This window comes from Culex pipiens, chromosome 2, assembly GCF_016801865.2.
Source record: "Culex pipiens pallens isolate TS chromosome 2, TS_CPP_V2, whole genome shotgun sequence".
In the NCBI taxonomy this organism is placed as follows: domain Eukaryota; kingdom Metazoa; phylum Arthropoda; class Insecta; order Diptera; family Culicidae; genus Culex; species Culex pipiens.
In genome coordinates this window covers 117878502-117895931 of record NC_068938.1, presented here as the reverse complement: position 1 = coordinate 117895931, position 17430 = coordinate 117878502, and the positions used below count along the sequence as shown (strand labels likewise).

Sequence of the window (17430 nt, the reverse complement as noted above, 5' to 3'; positions counted from 1 at the left end):
CAAATGTTTTGATTTGGCATATTTTCCCAGTAGTTGGAAAAATGCCAAAGTAGTTCCGATTTTGAAACCGGAAAAAAATTCTGCTGAAGCCTCAAGCTATCGGCCCATTAGTTTGCTTTCATCTATTAGTAAATTATTCGAAAGAATAATTCTTAATAGAATGATGACGCACATTAATGAAAATTCAATTTTCGCTGTTGAGCCAGTTTGGATTTCGCCTTGGGCATTCAACTACTCATCAGTTGTTGAGAGTTTCAAATTTGATTCGAAGCAACAAATCTGAGGGCTATAGAGTTATCTAAGCCCGAGCTCACGCACACTGGCACCCCATTTGTTTTGCTGGCGGGTACAAAATTTAACCTCAATCTTTTTCGTGTACGTACACGCAATACATGCGCACGTAGATAACTCTATTCTACTGGCGCTGCTCTTCTAGACATAGAAAAAGCATTTGACAGTGTTTGGCATAAAGGTTTGATTGCGAAAGTGAAAAGTTTTAATTTTCCGATTTATATCGTGAAAATTATTCAAAATTATTTGACAGATCGTACTCTGCAGGTATGTTATCAGAATAGCAAATCTGATCAACTACCTGTACGTGCCGGCGTCCCTCAAGGAAGCAAGGTCCAATTTTATACAATATTTTTACTTCTGACTTGCCTGATTTGCCCCCAGGATGTCAGAAATCACTTTTTGCTGATGATACAAGCATCTCCGCCAAAGGTAGAAGCCTTCGTGTCATCACAAGAAGATTACAAAAAAGCTTGGATATTTTCAATTCTTATTTGAAATGAAAGTCTTGGCTTCGCACAGCGTAGAGCATGACTCGGACCGGGTAGTCCCAGGGTCGGCAAGCTACTGGGTGATTCAAGGGAGACGGTGAACAAACAGAAAACACTACGAATTTCAACTTCAAAAACAGCACTTTATTGCGGAATGGTGTGAGTGTGGGTGTGGAGGTGTTTTGTGTGGGTAGTTCAGGGGCAACCTTACCATGCAGCTCAGCTGGATCTCGCCGGTTGTTCGCCGCCAGAAGAGCTTCGGCGCTACCACTCTGCGGCTTCGTTCCGTCCCACGGTTGGGGGGGGGGGGGTTCTTGGCTTGCTGGCTTCGGCGATGGCGGTTGTTCCCCAGCTGCGATCTCCGGTCTTCGTTGCCGGATGCAGCTTCGTACTGCGGCCTTCGGGCCGTCTTCGGCTTCGGCTTCCGTGCCGGATGTGGATGGACGACCAGCAGGCGTTGCTGGCTTCGTTGCGGGCAGGTGTCTTCCCTCCTTGTCGAATCGGCAAGCCCCGGAGTCCACCGATTTGGGCTCGCCGAGAGGGGTCCCTCCTTAGCAGTTAAGGCCAGCGGCCTGAGGGTGTCGTCCTTGGCTTTGATGGCGCGGGGAGGCGCCAGACGACGGGGGTGGTCCTGTTACGGTTAGACGTGGGCAAATGCCATACTGGACTTACGATGCCCAGGCCGACCAAACCGAGATGGATGCGCGCTCGCGGAACCTCCGGATCCCGCCTTGTGTGTGGCAATTGACGACCAACCCACCGAGGAGCACGTCTTGTCCACTCGGACACCTGATTGGAAGAGGCCGATTTTTCCCCAAAATCGGCTCCTTGTTAGTTTTCCCGAGTCCATTTTCCCACCAATTTCCTTATGTCACCTGGACGTTTACATAATCCCCACCCTGGGAAATTGGTGGGCTTCAGCCTCGCTAACACTAGTAAAATTAGCCCCCTCACTACTGTATAGTGTAGTGAAATGTGAAGGGACTACTGAAGTTGAAGAGGTAATTCGTCAAGGGTTGTGACCAACGGTTACAGAAAGAATGGAAAATTACTCCAAATGCTGCAAAAACTCAACTTATTATATTCCCTCACAAACCAAGGGCTGATTTTCTTAAACCAAAAAGTCATCACATTATAAAGATGAATGAGGTAAATTTAAAGTGGGAGGATCAAGTGAAATATCTTGGACTTGCTTTCGACAAAAACCTTTCTTACAAGTATCACATTGAAAGTATACAGGTTAAATGTAACAAATATATTAAATGTTTGTATCCGCTTATAAACAGGAATTCTAGACTTTGCCTTAAGAATAAACTGTTGATTTATAAACAAATTTTCAGACCTGCCATGCTTTATGCTGTGCCGATCTGGACAAGCTGTTGCCTAACCAGGAAGAAAAAACTTCAGAGGATTCAGAACAAAAGTCTGAAAATGATTCTGAAACATACTCCCTGGTTCAGCACCAGTGAACTTCATCAATTAGCCGAAGTTGACACTTTGGATGTTATGTCCAATAAGATAATTGATGCATTTCGACAAAAATCATTGCAGTCTTCAGCTGCATTGATCCGCTCTTTATATAGTTTATAAGTTAGTTTTAAGGTATCCCTTTTCCCTTTTGTACATGTAGGACCTCCTACATTTGAAATCACTGAATAGCGAAAGCTACAATATTTCATGAATAAATGAAAGTTGCTAGTATTTAAAATTGAGGTGAAAAGTCATCGATTGTGATTGGACACTCAATAATATTTTAACTGAATGAATGTACATGGAAGAGAAAATCAAAATAAATATAAATTAAAAAAAGGGGAAATTCTCGTATGTTTGGCAGGTTAAGCACTCGCTTCTAATTCCATCCAATTTGATGATTTTCACTACTTAAACTTGTAAATCTGTTAATAGAAACTTGCTTGCTCACTTCTTACTGTGCTATTTATAACTTGATTACAGTTGAAAACGCATTAAATTAGCATGTAATTGAACGCCAAAGTGCTGATATGGCAACATTAGAGGCACGATGGAGTTAGATGCTGTTCCCCTAGTCATAGGGGAAATTCTCGTATGTTTGGCACTTGCTTCTAGCTCCATCCAATTTGCTTATTTTCACTATTTAAACAACTAATTTTGAAAAACTATTGATAGAAACTTGCCTGCTCACTTCTTGTTGAGCTATTTATCACTCGATTTCAGTTGAAAACGCTTTTAATGAGCTGTAGTTGAGTGCCAAAATGCTGATATGGCAACATTAGAGGCACACTGGAATTAAATGCTATTTTGGAATATCGAAAAATATTCAAAAGTGGGAAAAAATGACTGTCGTTTTCCTGACGTGCCATACTGTAGCATTTGTTTATATTGCATTTGATTTCCAACCAGCTCCCAACAGATTTCCTTGCGCCCAGAGCCGGGCTGCATACATAGCATGGAAAATCAGCTGCCCTCCATTCGTATCGATTTTCTATTCTATCTGCCTCTTCTGACGTAATGTGATGAACTGATTCGTATCGTTCAGAGGAGCATTAATTTTGAAAGTTTATACTGGAAAATTTAGTTATAAATAGGTGTCAAAAAATGATAATGTCGTTTAGATCAAATGTTGTAATGCAATTATTGCTGAAATAGAGCAATATTTTATTGTTCAAAGAATGGATAACTTAATAAAGCTGCAGAAAGAAGACATCTGAAAAATAGCATAGCATCACTGAATATAAAATGACGGGAAGTTTTCGTGTTCAGTTAGTTAACATGGGTACAAGAGGAGCTGCCTGTAAGTTTTATGTGTGTTTTTTTTTTCAAATAGGATTGCTATAATATGGTAGCATGTTTAATCAAAATTGTATTCAATACAGCATTTTTTTTTAAATTATAGTTCAAGCAAAGCTGCGTTCTTTGCACGAATACCATCGCTTGTTGAGTAATCAAATGCCAGCACCATCGGGATCGGATATAGCAAATACAATAAAGTATTTCTCCCAAACATTATTAAGTGAGTGGAAATATTTAATTTAAGGAACTCTAAATAATTTTTTTTTGTAGCTGTTTTAAAAGATGTTCCATGTTCACCATTGGAGATTATTAAAGATCCTTCGTTGGATCAAGTGAGAATGGCGAGTTACCCAAATCTGGAGTATCAAAATTTATACAATGCATTGACAATGCTTTTGGATGTTGCCTCGAACATTCAAAACGGGCTAAGCCTGTTTGGTAAAGCATTGCTGCAATGTCTTGGATGTATTCTACCGTTTTTGGACAAAGATTTGATCGATAATTTGCCTTATCTTACTGCATCTAGCATCTCCGTGCTTCCAGCGTCGTTGCATCAGGATATAATCAATTATCTTTGCTATTACATACTACCATTTACGATAAGTAATAATTATTGTATTTATAGTTTTATACATCGATTACTAAGACATTACATTTTGCAGCTCGTCAGAGTGATGAAGACCAAGAATGTCATGCGTGTCAATCAATTTCTGCTGTAATCATGTTGGTGTTTCAATATTCCAATAATCCGGCACATCATTGTCAGCTGCTGGAAAGTCTGATGAGACTGAAACACAACGTGGTTAAGGATTTACTGTGTGTTATTGCTTATGGTACGTCTGGGAGTCGAGCATCTGCAGCTAAACTTTTATTTTACTATTGGCCGGCTTTTGATCCGAACTTATTTGATCGCAAAGGACTTTTGTGTAAATTTACCAACAATCTAGTTCCTTTCGTATGTCAACGTGAATCATGTCCCAATGCTGGAAACGCAGAAGCTGTAAAAGTATGCTACGATCATTGTATCAGTATATTATATGCAGTAGATTCGCCTCCCCCACTGTATCTTTGCATAGAATGTGCCAATGAAATACACCGAGATCATCCTGATTTACTGTTTGGTGACATTTTACATCCAATGCAGCAAGTTTCGATGATTTGCGAAAATAAGGTATGTTGAACATCATACATGCTATTAAATATTTATGATATATAGTATTAATACTACTTTTGCTTACAGAATTGCAGATCCACCGATAAATCAGCAATTTCAATCTGCTTCTCTAACGAGTGTGCCAGCTACAATGGAAATCACCCAATCAGATATTGTACACAATGCCATAACAATCGTCATAATTCACGAAGGTAACGAATAGTAGTATTGTATTGCGTTGTTTTTTAAGTGTTGTAGAGCAAAATATGTTTGAAATTAAGGCAAAACAAGAGCTGGAAAGCATTTGCTCTGCACCTGTGGAGCAATTGCTACTCGAAGGCTGAATTTCCTAGAAGTCGCCTTCTCTCGCCATACGCGATAAGCCGTATGGCGCACTCATCCCAAAAATAGAGAGCCTGGAGCTAAATAAGCTCCAGGCTCTCTACCCAAAAAGATGATTAGTTTCACGAACTAATGGGATAAAAGCACAGGTCAGCCAACAACCAATTCACTACCCCCATCAATGGATACGAGTAACCGGAGTCTATGACATTTCCCCGAAACCCACATTCCCGAAAATACATTTCTCCGAATGCCACATCTCCGAAAAGACATTTCCCGAAATTTCATTTACCCGAAATGTCATTTACCCGAAAATCATTTCCCCGAACAATCCATTTTCCCAAACAGTCACATCCTCGAATGGTGACTTCCCCTAAACACCATTTTCCCGGATGGCCACTTCCCCTAATTTTTCACATCCCTGAAAATCATTTTCTCGAATGGCCATATCCCCGAACGCCACTTCCTCGAACCCGGTCAGGCGGATATGCGCATGCGGTTCTGGGCAACGGGCATACCCGTCTGACCGGGTTCGGGGAAGTAGCGATGGATTGTTGATTTTGTTAACCCAAAATTGCTGACCACCAGTAACTAAAATTAACTAAAAAAATAGTTGGAATTGCAATTTTTGTTGGTTAAATTGCCGAAAAAAATTCTAGCAGTCGACTGCTAGAATATTTTTTTCAGAAAATTAACTAAAAATTTCTTGTTTTTAGCTGAAATATTGTGGAATATTCTGTTAAAAACTGGCTGGAACATATTTCTCAACTATTTTTCAACAATTTTTTTCGTTATATCAACCGAAATATTTTTGCATGCAGCAAATTATTAGTGGTTTATAACAAAACATTTCTTAATTAGACATAATTTATGTAAGTGTTGATATATATTTTCTTTAATTATCCAACGATACAGGCTGGGCCGAATTTCTAGCTATATTTTAACTAATGTCTTACTTGAATACAAAAAAATATGTGTTCATGTAGTCAATAACTACACTGAAAGAAACTGACATAGAAAATTCAAGTGATTTTTCACGTGAGCTCCTCCAAAATTCGGCACAATAATTTCACATGCTTTTCCTTTGACTCAGATATGTTTAACATGTCACATGGATGTGATATTCATTTGGAATCAGCTGATGGCTAGCGATTCTTTTTCATTCTTTTATCGCATGGAATTCACTTTAGATTCAAGTGAATTTCACTTCCATTTGCCCCATTTGACTTTTCCCATAATTTCGAAGTGCAAAGCACGTGAGATTGAAATGTATGGTTAGTGAATGGTGATAGATGAAAAAATATCCATTCGTAAGATGGCGACGACCGACGGACGTGCTCAAATCGAATAAGTCGTTTTTGTGAATAAATTCATATTCATTTGATTTAAAAATCAATATTATCGTCTAATAACTTGCTGGTAAGGAATAAGAAAATGAAACAGTTAAAATTTGCATAAATCTTAACATTCTTCGTGGATTTTTCAGGAAATCATGTTCGCAGTTCTGAATGTGCCGGTTTCCTATCACAGTGGCCTTGGCCACTCGTTCCGGATCATCAAGATCGATTCGGTGGGGAACTCCACACCGGAACCTTCTAGCCCACATCAAGCTGTTAAACTACCCAAAGTTCCGGTTCCCGCTGCTGCAACGATAACCACAACAAGAGCTCCCGGGAGCTGTTCCATCGCCCGTACACCTACCACCAACTACCAGAAAACCGTACTGCCGACGCCGGAAGGGTATGGCTTCACCATTTTTTATGGAGAGTAATACGTGCAAATATGCAAAAAAAGGCCGATGGTCCGGTTGGTTTTGTTTAAACTTTTTGTAATTGTTTTTTATATATCAATTTAAAATAAAATGTATTATTACTTGTGCAATAAAGTTTATTTGTAATCGCAAAAAAAAATCTTTTTATAATATGCAGAAAACTAAAAAATTACATTGCATTAATCTAAAAAAATAATAAAAAAGCTTATTACAAATTTCTCATGAATTCCTTAAAAATAGAAACCGAGCAATATTTTCACCAAGTTTTAAGCTAAAATTTTTATTATGTTGTATAAAATTAAGTGTTGTATTCACTTACCATCACTGTGAAATCATCCGATAAGTCATCATCATCTACAACGTCCAACATATATATACACTCAAAAAAATCCACACGTTGATGCTACGTGAAAAATCACGTAACCCCAATTTTCCCCTCGCTATGCCCCTTTTACGTGATACACGTAAAAATAATGTGAAAGTGTACTGGCAAAAAAATGATTTCACGTTGAAGTTACGTGAAAAACCTTCTAGTATTTTTCCACTAGGATCTTCCATGTAGCTTTTATGTGTTTTGTAATGTGACTTCAACTAGCTTCGAGTGTGCCAGTCGGCCAAATTTCTACGTGATTTTTTTAGTATGACGATTTCATACATCGGATTACCATTCCGTCGGTGCCATGGTTGGTGCTACTGTGGATCTTGACGCCACCGAAGGGGACATAGCCAACAAGTTGTGGGCCATTCCTGAGTGTGGCCCGAAGGTCTGCCGTTTCTTGGTCAAGCAGCTGGGGTTGTGTCCGCGTCAAATATGTTCCAAGACACAAACCTCCCTAAAATACCACAACCCAAGGGGCTGGAAACTCTAATATTACTTAAGAATATTGAGTATACTAACGATATTCCAGTATACTTGTTAGTATACTAACCGAAAAGAAATAATCTGTTAGTATATTAAGATACTCTCAGTATATTGGTTAGTATACTGGCGATATGTAAAGAAAATAATAAGTATACTAACATATATTTTGATATACTGGTTAACATAATAATTATAGCTCTAAGAGTTTCCAACCCCTTGCCACAACCTTGACCACAACTATCTGCTACGCCAGAGTACCGGCTATTTCCGCCGCCAGAAGGTCAAGGCAGAAGACTACGACTTTGAAACGGGTTGCTGCGTTGATCTGGGGGGAAGACCATGTTCCGCAATCTTGGGAAGACCGGATGCGTTTATCTGTTTGTTCTAAGAAAGTGAAACGAACTTATTTGTTAGTTTTTTTTTATGACGTGCTTTTATAGCGAGATTGTTCCGAAGATGCTAATTTATCAATAAAACAATTTTACACCATATCAATTATTTTTTATTCTATTTTGAAAAAAATACCATAAAATACGAACCTTCTACTATAAAGTTCATATAATGTTTACTAAAACGCTTAAGTAAAACTCATCGGTTGATTCATGTAGGTTTCACGTGTGAAACACGTAGAATCAACGTGAAATAATCTGACCAATCAAATCTCGTTTCTACTAGGGCCACCTCGTAAAAGTTACGTGAAAACTGTAGTGGAAAAAAACCACATAACTTTTCACGTAACTTCAACGTGATTGTTTTTTTGAGTGATATACTCATTAATATTACAACACTGAAAGAAAGGCACATGGCAATATCACATGTTTTGCACATGAATCTGCCCCATACGACTTGGCATATGAATGTCACGTGAGAATCACATCAAAAACTTCCATCGCGTAACACGAAACGAAACTATTGGCACTACGCCCCCCGGGGCATGGCCTTCCTCTAACGTGGGATTTCTGCTCCAGCGCCTCTGACGAGACAGGAGAAACCGGGACCGACGTTTTACTTCACCATCCGATAGAAGCTCAGTGGATAAGGCGGGAATCGAACCCGCGTCTCATAGCATCATCGGGATCGGCAGCCGAAGCCGCTACCCCTGCGCCACGAGACCCACGCGTAACACGGCGAATTCAAATGAAAATCATGTCAACTTCAAGTATCAACACACATGAGTATCAAGAGAAAATCTTATCCAAGTGTAATGAAAATCACGTTAGCTTCACGTGTCCTCACACATGATTATTAAGTGAAATTCTTGTCTTTTTTTCTCGTCAATTTTGATTAATTGTGTTTACAAAATTATGTTCCTTTTTTAATATTTTTATTCAGTCTAATGTCACATTTTCGAGCACAAATTTTTCCACTTATAATTTAGAAAACACAAATAAAAAAAAATCCAAAAACTCTCTTAAAGTTGACAATTGTGCCGGCCTTTAGCGCTTTTCCTTCTACTTTGTAATGCACCTGCTAGCTCCCAGCATAAGTACACCTGGACATAGTGGACACGTTCCGAACAGCCAGAGGAGTTAAAACAAGCTACAACTGCCTCGTAAATTTCTTGGCGGGTAGTTTAGTTAGGTTCTTCGGAAGCCACTATATGTCCTCCGGCACCTACTGTTTCCCTGGAGTTACATCCGCGCAGAAGTCCAGCTTTCCTTGGTGAATTTCTGATTTCCTATAAAAATATTAGATATTAGTTGTTAAAACATTGGTATTAGCGGATTACAATATAGTTAATGTTTACCATGATTTTTGGAACTCTTTTCCAATATTTTTATCGGTAGAAACACTTTCTTTACAGCAAAATCTTCATTGAACCTGAGAAATCTCAGACAATTCTTCTTGCTTGTCGCCATCTTACTTTGTGATTTTTGCCTTCCTCACCTTACTGAGGAAAGGCTATAAAATCACTCGAAAACTGAACTTCTCAATTAGGCCTCCTAGACCCATCTTCATGTATACATATCGACTCAGAATCAAATTCTGAGCAAATGTCTGTGTGTGTGGTGGAATGTTGATCAAAAAATTGTCACTCGATTATCTAAACATTGGCTTAGCCGATTTTGTCCGTTTTGGCGTCATTCGATCCGTCTTGGGGTCCCATAAGTCGCTATTAAAAATTATGCACTTTAGTTAAGTACTTCAAAAGTTATGCAAAAAAACTATTTTAACAAAAGTCCGGAAGATTTTAAAAAGGGTGGTTTTTGTAAGAAAGCCCGGCATGTTATACGTTTTTAGAAAGATATTTAAAAGACCTTACCAACGCGTCCAAGACATTGAAGATCTGACAACCCTATCAAAAGTTATTAGCACTTAAGTGTTATTTATGTACTTTTTGGAAGCCGGATCTCAGATATCATGATGAAAACGTTGTCCGGATATATCATGCGACCTGTCGTTGAACAGGTAATCAAAAGACCTTTCCAACGCGTCCAAAATATTGAAAATCTGACAACCCTATCAAAAGTTATAAGCACTTAAGTGTTATTTATACACTTTTTGGAGGCCAGATCTAAGATATTTTGATAAAAACGTTGTCCAAATATATCATGCGACCTATCTTTGGATAGGTAATTAAAAAGCCTTTCAAACGGGCACAAATTGAATTGGAGGTTTGACTACTCTATCATAAGTTGTAAGCACATAAGTGCTCTGAAATATTAAGATCTGACTACCCAATCTAAGTGAATGAATAATGAGTCAAATTGATAGAACACTTAAAAGTCCGCCCTATTTTGGATAGCAGTACCTTTTAAATGTGAGGAAGGCACCAACCACCTAAGGGTGGATTAAGTAACGTTTTTTCGCTAAAGATATCTAAAACCATAACACGTAATTCTAACGTGAATTCCACTTGGTAATCATAGGATAAGTCGAATGGGGCAAATCGATGTGCAATTCATTTGAATCTAAGATGAACATCATGCGAAAAAAGGATGGAAGGTTTTTCGCTAACGATCAGCTGATTTCAAATGATTTTCACATCTATCTGACATGAATAATTTGTGTGGGTCAAAGGAAAAGCATGTGAAGCATGTTATTTGAAATGTTAAGCATTCCACTTTGTCATATACGTAGGGACATATTAATTCACCGTCTTCAGCTTTGGATCTAACCCAAAAAAGCTGCGGGTCATTTTTTTTTGAATTCTCAACTGCTGACTCAAGGTTTATATTTCCTTTAAAGAAAGGGACACATTCTAGACTTTTTTTTCAAAGGAATCCCCCCACTAACCATAGTATATGGGTTGTTTATTTCTTCTCAACAGGCACTTATTTTGCCCCAATGATGAACTTAAGACTAAATTTACATGCGTAACAAAGATCTTAACAAGGACACAAACTTAAAACGCAACGTAGTACGAGACACATCTAAGCTAAACACACTGGACACTTTGTTAAACGCTCTTTTAAGTCCGTTGATGGCACCATTCGCGCTGTAGTTGGTGCGACGAAACGGAACTTCGAGAGCTGGCGTGTGGCGTAGTTGACGGGTAGGCACTCGGAGCTGAATCTGGTTACGCAAGTCAGGGCAATCAATCCGGCCGAGTAGGACATCAGCAGAAGTCATTGCACGGGCTAGGTCTCGTCCTAGCTGGAGTGTATCGAGGTCGACCAAGCGGCAACGTTGTTCGTACGGCGGAAGTTGCAAGGGATTTGTCCACGGCAGCTGCCTGAGGGCATATCGCACAAACCTTCGTTGGATGCTTTCGAGGCGGCAAACAGCGTTGTTGTAGTGCGGGGACCACACTGTCGAACAGTACTCTAGAGTGGAGCGGACCAGCGAGCAGTACAGGGTCTTTAGACAATAAATGTAAGTGAACTTGCGCTTGCGATTACCAATTCTAGTTGTCGGGAGGCTTTGGCGATTATGTATGACAGATGCTGCTTGAAAGTGAGTTGCGTGTCCAAGATGACTCCCAAATCCTTCACGTGAGTGACCCGTTCGACAGAAGTATCATTAATACTGTAGTCGAAGGTTACTGGGAAGTGTCTCCGACTGAACGTGATCGATTGGCATTTTCCAGTGTTGAGGATCATGCGGTTCACATCGCACCAACCAGCAAACCTGTCAAGATCGCGCTGCAATGCTTCGGCGTCGTTCGAGTTGTCAATTCGAGCAAAAAGATTGAGGTCATCCGCGTAAACGAGGCGAGGTCCAGTGACGGTGTAATTTAAAGTGTTACGGCGGAAGGACGACCGACGCGGCCAATTAAACGCGGTTTTAGTTAGTCGAATATAAAAGCGCGTGTATTTACTTTGATAACTTTGCTAGAAGTGAGGCGAAGTGAAGCTTCCCTCCAAACAGCGTTTGACAGCTAGCGCGTGCACTGGCGGCGCACTAAAGTGGGGGCACACGGGTTGCAAGGGGTTGCACACTCAATACGCCCGCTCAAACACAGCAATCCGGTACACCAGCACTGGTCATAATCCTCCGTTTCTCACGGTCCAGTCGCTCCCGTAGCTCGTCCAGCAATTCCAGCGAATAGTCAACGTAGGACAGAGCACTTGAAGCAGAATGACCGTACTCCACATCGTAGTCTTTGTGCCACGCTGGAGGATTTCGATTCCGGTCCGGTCTGGCGGCTGGAGCAGGAGCGCCGTCGATCGGCACAGGTGCTGGCTCGGTAGCAGGAACATCTTCGTCCGGCTCGGTGCAGCTCTCAAAGTCTTCATCTTCTTCAACGACTTCGTCGTGTTCCACAACACTTTCTTCTTCATCTCGACGAATCAGAATCATTGGCACATCACTTTCTTTCGTTGACTGGATCACACCCTCGGCAACTTCCACTGCATCCGGATTCTCCACGAAGTCGACATCTCTTGCGACGCTCTCCTGCTTCGTTTCCGGATTCCACACCCGATATCCGTTGTTGGAATAGCCGATGAAGATCCCTTTCCAGGCCTTTGCGTCCAGCTTCTTGCGGCGCTCTTTGGGAACGTGCACGTACACCTTGGAGCCGAACACACGAAGGTTCGAAACGTTCGGCCGCCGTCCTTCCCACACTTCGAACGGTGTTTTGTTTCCTTCGTTGGCGTTCGTTGGACTGCGATTCGTTAAGTAGGCTGCAGCCTGAATAGCTTGGACCCAGAAACTCTTATCAATCGCAGCATCTTCCAGCATGGCACGTCCTTTCTCGACGACTGTGCGGTTCATTCTCTCACTGGTGCCGTTCTGTTCGGGGGTGTAAGGCACTGTACACTCCATCCGAATCCCCTTGCGGTCGCAGAAATCCTCGAAGGCCTTGTTCTTGTACTCGCCTCCGTTATCGCACCGCAGCCGAGAGATCTGCACTCCGAACTTCGCCGTCACGTACGCTTCGTACTTCATGAACCGTTCGAGCACCTCATCTTTCGTCACCATCGGGAACACCATCAAGAAATGACTCCAATCATCTATGAATGTGACGAAGTACCGTTCACCGTTTGCACCTTCCGGTGAGATAGGTCCGCAAACATCCGAGTGAACAATTTCAAGCACTCGCGACGACTTCTTGCCATCTCGCACGGAGAAAGGCTTTCGTGTTTGTTTCCCGACGACACACGGTTCACACACGACGACGCTGTTATCACCGGACTGCGGCTTCAAACCGTCGACAAAGCCTTTCGCAATCAGCTGGTTTAGCTGATTCATGTTCAGGTGCCCGAACCTGCGGTGCCACAACTGTAGGCTCTTCGTAATGCGTCCACAGGCCAACAACGACTCACTTTCAACACTTTCGATTCTGTACAGATCGAGCTCGTAAAACAGACCACGACGCGCACCATTGGCAACCAGTTCGGAGTTGCTGAAGATCTTCACACTTCCTTTGTCAAACACCACTTTCATGCCTTTCTTCTCTACTTGCAGCACTGAAAACAGGTTCATTCGCAGCTCCGGAACATACAGCACGTTCGACACCGAACAGCGCCGACGCTCACCGCCGACGATGGTGTGCAGCCGCACCGTCCCCGAGTAGTGCGCCACGATGGACTCTCCATCTTTGGCCACGGCAATCTCCACCGGCTTGGCCAGCAGCGTCAACTCATCGAAAAGGGTCTCGTCATTCACGAGGTGATCCGAGCAACCGGAGTCCACAATCCATCGCACCTTCGACTTCTCCGGTGGGTATCCTGCACCCTTCTCAGCGGCAAAACAAATCTCGCCACTACTGCTTTCAGCAGCGTTCGCCTTCGATGTTCTTCCGGACGATGGCTTCGGCTCCTTCTGTTCCTGCATCTTCTTCGGGCAATCAGCGATCTTGTGCCCCTCTTGTTGACACCCAAAGCACTTAATCTTCTTCGTCAGTCGCGACTCCTTGGCACCGGCAAGAGCCGCCGACTCAGCATTTGGGATGACCAACTCGACACCTATCGTTGATCGCTTGACCTCCTCATCGAGAAGACGGCACTTCACCGTTTGCAGGGTTAGATTCTTCTCCTCCATCGACTCCAACGTCGTGACCACTGTCGCATAGGTTGACCCCATATTGAGCAGCAGGTTGCAGACGACATCAATCTCGGCGATCACCGCTCCCGTTCCCCGGAGCTGTCGCACCAATCGATCGTGCTCGAGGAAGAAATCCCTCAGCGGACCGGAAACATAGCGGTGGGCCATCAGTTTCCGCTGCGCGGCCATGCGACCAGCGACACTTTTGCGCTCGAAGATTCCGATCAAGGCGTCCAGAATACCCTTCGGCGTCTTGGAATCCTGCACATGCTCCAGCTGGGAGTTGTGAATCCTCGACACCATCAGCATCTTGCACCTCCGATCCTGCTTCAGCCGCTTCGCCAGCAACGCCTTTTTCGCCGCCTTCTGCCGCTCGGAATCGCCCGCTGCTTCCGTCAGCGCCGGATCGTCCACCGCCTCCACTTCCACACAATGCAGAAGTTCAGCGTCCTCCAGCATCACCAGGAGCCGGTACTTCCAGGCGGGAAACTCGGTCCCGTCGAACAGCGGCATAAAGAACCGCTCGCCCTTGTCCTCTTCCGCCATAATTTAACTTTCACTCACTCGCTGCGCGTTGCTGGGCCCATAACCTAAAGTGTTACGGCGGAAGGACGACCGACGCGGCCAATTAAACGCGGTTTTAGTTAGTCGAATATAAAAGCGCGTGTATTTACTTTGATAACTTTGCTAGAAGTGAGGCGAAGTGAAGCTTCCCTCCAAACAGCGTTTGACAGCTAGCGCGTGCACTGGCGGCGCACTAAAGTGGGGGCACACGGGTTGCAAGGGGTTGCACACTCAATATAATTAACGTCGTTAAAGTAAAACAGGACCGAGGTGGCTTCCTTGCGCGATACTCGATGTGGCGTCGATGATATCGGTAAGTGCGTCTCCGATTCTCACCCTCAGCGAACGTCCCGTTAGATAAGACTTGAACCAGGCCAATAGGCTTCCTCGAAAACCCAATCTCTCAAGCTTAGCAACAGCGATGCGATGGTTAATTTTGTCGAAGGTGGCTGATAGATCTGTGTAGATGGCATCGGTTTGAGATTGGGCGTCGAAGCTGTTGATGATCGATTCGGTGAAGCAGAGGAGATTGGTTGCTGTTGATCGCTTAGGAACCCGTGTTGTTCATCAGCAAGGTCTTGGCGGCAATGCGAGAAAACCGGATCAATCACAACCAATTCCAGCAACTTTGAGGTGGCACACAAGGCGGAAATCCCACGGTAGTTCTCAACGTTAGTTCGATCGCCTTTTTTGTGCACTGGAAACATGTAAGCTTGCTTCCAGGCAACAGGGAACTTTCCAGAGCTCAACGAAAGACGAAACAGGTGTCAAAGTGGTGCCGATAGGCTGGAGGAACAACGTTTCAGCAGGGTAGACGGTATCCCGTCTGGTCCTGGTGAGCAAGAGTGTTTTAGTTTGACTGCAGCGGCTTGGATGGTACCTTCATCAATCTCGATCGAAGCCAGTAGTTCATCCCGACGTGGAACGTTTTCTGCGGCGGCTCGAACTTCCTAATAGGCTCCGCACAGAATACACCGGCAAACTTCTTCGCGAAAAGCTGGCAAATTTTGTCTGCATCATCTCCTTCTTCGTCAGCCAACCGCATTGAAGTCGGCAATCCAGATTCTCTACGGCTCTCGTTGACGAATTTCCAGAATTTCTTTGGGTCGGTTTTCAATTTCTTCTGCATTTTGCGCTGGTAGTTTGCAAAGCACCTGCGACTCAATAGAAGATAGTAGTCGCGTAAGTGTACAGATCCGTTGGAAACCTTAAAGGCAGCTCTTTTCTGGGTCTTGAGGAGGCGAAGTTCTTGGGTTTGCCAGGGAAGGTGATGGGAGACCACCTTCCGAATCTTCGGAACAAACTGTTCAATCAGTCTGCCCAGAATAGATGTGTTCGTTTGTTTGTTTGTTTGTTTGTTTGTTTATTAAGTATCAACAGGCCATCAACGGCCCCAATGATACTGTGACTATGTTACACAATAATACTTTAATTACATCTAAAAAACTCTAAAAATTGCTTTTTCAAAACATCACGTGACACATTAAAATCGAAAATTGAGGCTACTCGATTGAAGGTCCGTTGAAGTCCGATGATGGAGCCATGTGCACTGTAGTTGGCAGCTTCTAGTGGGATTCGGAAGAAGGCACCTCCGCGCAGCACACGAGATCTAGCTTGCAGATTCAGCTCACCGAGTAGGGAGGGGCAATCAATCCTTGATGTGAGCAGGTCGGCAACAGCGGTTACACGTGCGGCGTTGCGACGAACAGCCAAAGAGTCCAGATGGATTAGCTGACATCTGCTTTCGTAGCTTGGGAGACGGTGGGGGTCACTCCATGGAAGCAAGCGGAGTGCGAAACGAATGAATCGTCGCTGCACGCTCTCGATCCTCTCCGAGCTATTCTGGTACCAGGGATTCCACACCACGGAACTGTATTCCAGGGTTGACCGAACAAGGCCGCAGTACAATGACTTCAGGCAGTAGACGTCGGTAAACTTTTTGGTCGCACGAAATATGAAACCAAGCAGTCTTGAGGCTTTTGCAACGATGTATGCGACGTGATTCTTGTACGTGAGCTTCGCGTCTAGCAGCACTCCGAGATCGTTTATGCATTCGACCCGCGGGACGGTTGTTCCGAGGAGCGTGTAGTTGTGCGTGATCGGCCTGAGCTTCCTGGTGAACGATATAACGGAACACTTCTGAGGATTTAAGGTCATGCGGTTTGTGGCACACCAGTCGGCGAATTGATCCAGCTGCTGTTGAAGTAGTTCAGCGTCATCCGTTGAGTTCACGTACCGGAAGATCTTCAAGTCGTCGGCATAAGCGAGTCTTGGTCCATCCAGTACAAAATTGCTGTCGTTAAAGTAGAGCAAGAATATAAGAGGCCCCAAGTGACTTCCTTGCGCTACACCGGAGTAGGCGAGGAATAGCAGCGAGACGCATTCACCGATCTTCACACTGATTGTTCGTCTGGAAAGATAGGACTGAAACCAACCGAGCAAACTGCCACTAAACCCTAGTTTTTCGAGCTTAGCGATCGCGATGTCATGGTTGAGCCTGTCGAAGGCTGCGGAGAGATCAGTATAGATTACGTCGGTTTGGCTTCGACTAGCTATCCCCTTGGTCAGGTAGGTGGTGAAGGTCAGCAAGTTCGATGTAGTCGAACGTCCCGGCATGAAGCCATGTTGTTCAGCGCAGATCTGTTGCTTGCAGTGAAAAAACACCAGGTCGAGCACAGCGAGCTCGAACATTTTGGAGACAGCGCAAAGCGCCGAGATCCCCCGGTAGTTGTCGATGTCACGTTTGTTTCCCTTT

At 43.5% G+C, this 17430-nt stretch overlaps 1 protein-coding gene across 5 annotated transcripts in view; it reads left to right on the top strand.

Moving 5' to 3' along the window:
* The first annotated feature begins 3212 nt into the window (after nt 1–3212).
* Nucleotides 3213–17430, top strand: part of LOC120417925 (protein unc-79 homolog) — a 217400-nt gene continuing 203182 nt past the window's right edge. For 2 of the 5 annotated variants that reach the window (XM_039580162.2, XM_039580161.2), the window contains exons 1-5: nt 3259–3552; nt 3655–3771; nt 3822–4154; nt 4214–4722; nt 4792–4916. In XM_039580162.2, the coding sequence (XP_039436096.1) occupies nt 3498–3552; nt 3655–3771; nt 3822–4154; nt 4214–4722; nt 4792–4916 (1139 nt within the window). In that variant the 5' untranslated portion in view covers nt 3259–3497. Of the gene's footprint in view, nt 3553–3654; nt 3772–3821; nt 4155–4213; nt 4723–4791; nt 4917–17430 lie in introns of all 5 variants that reach the window. The other 3 variants (XM_039580163.2, XM_039580164.2, XM_039580165.2) reach the window with 3 other exon arrangements.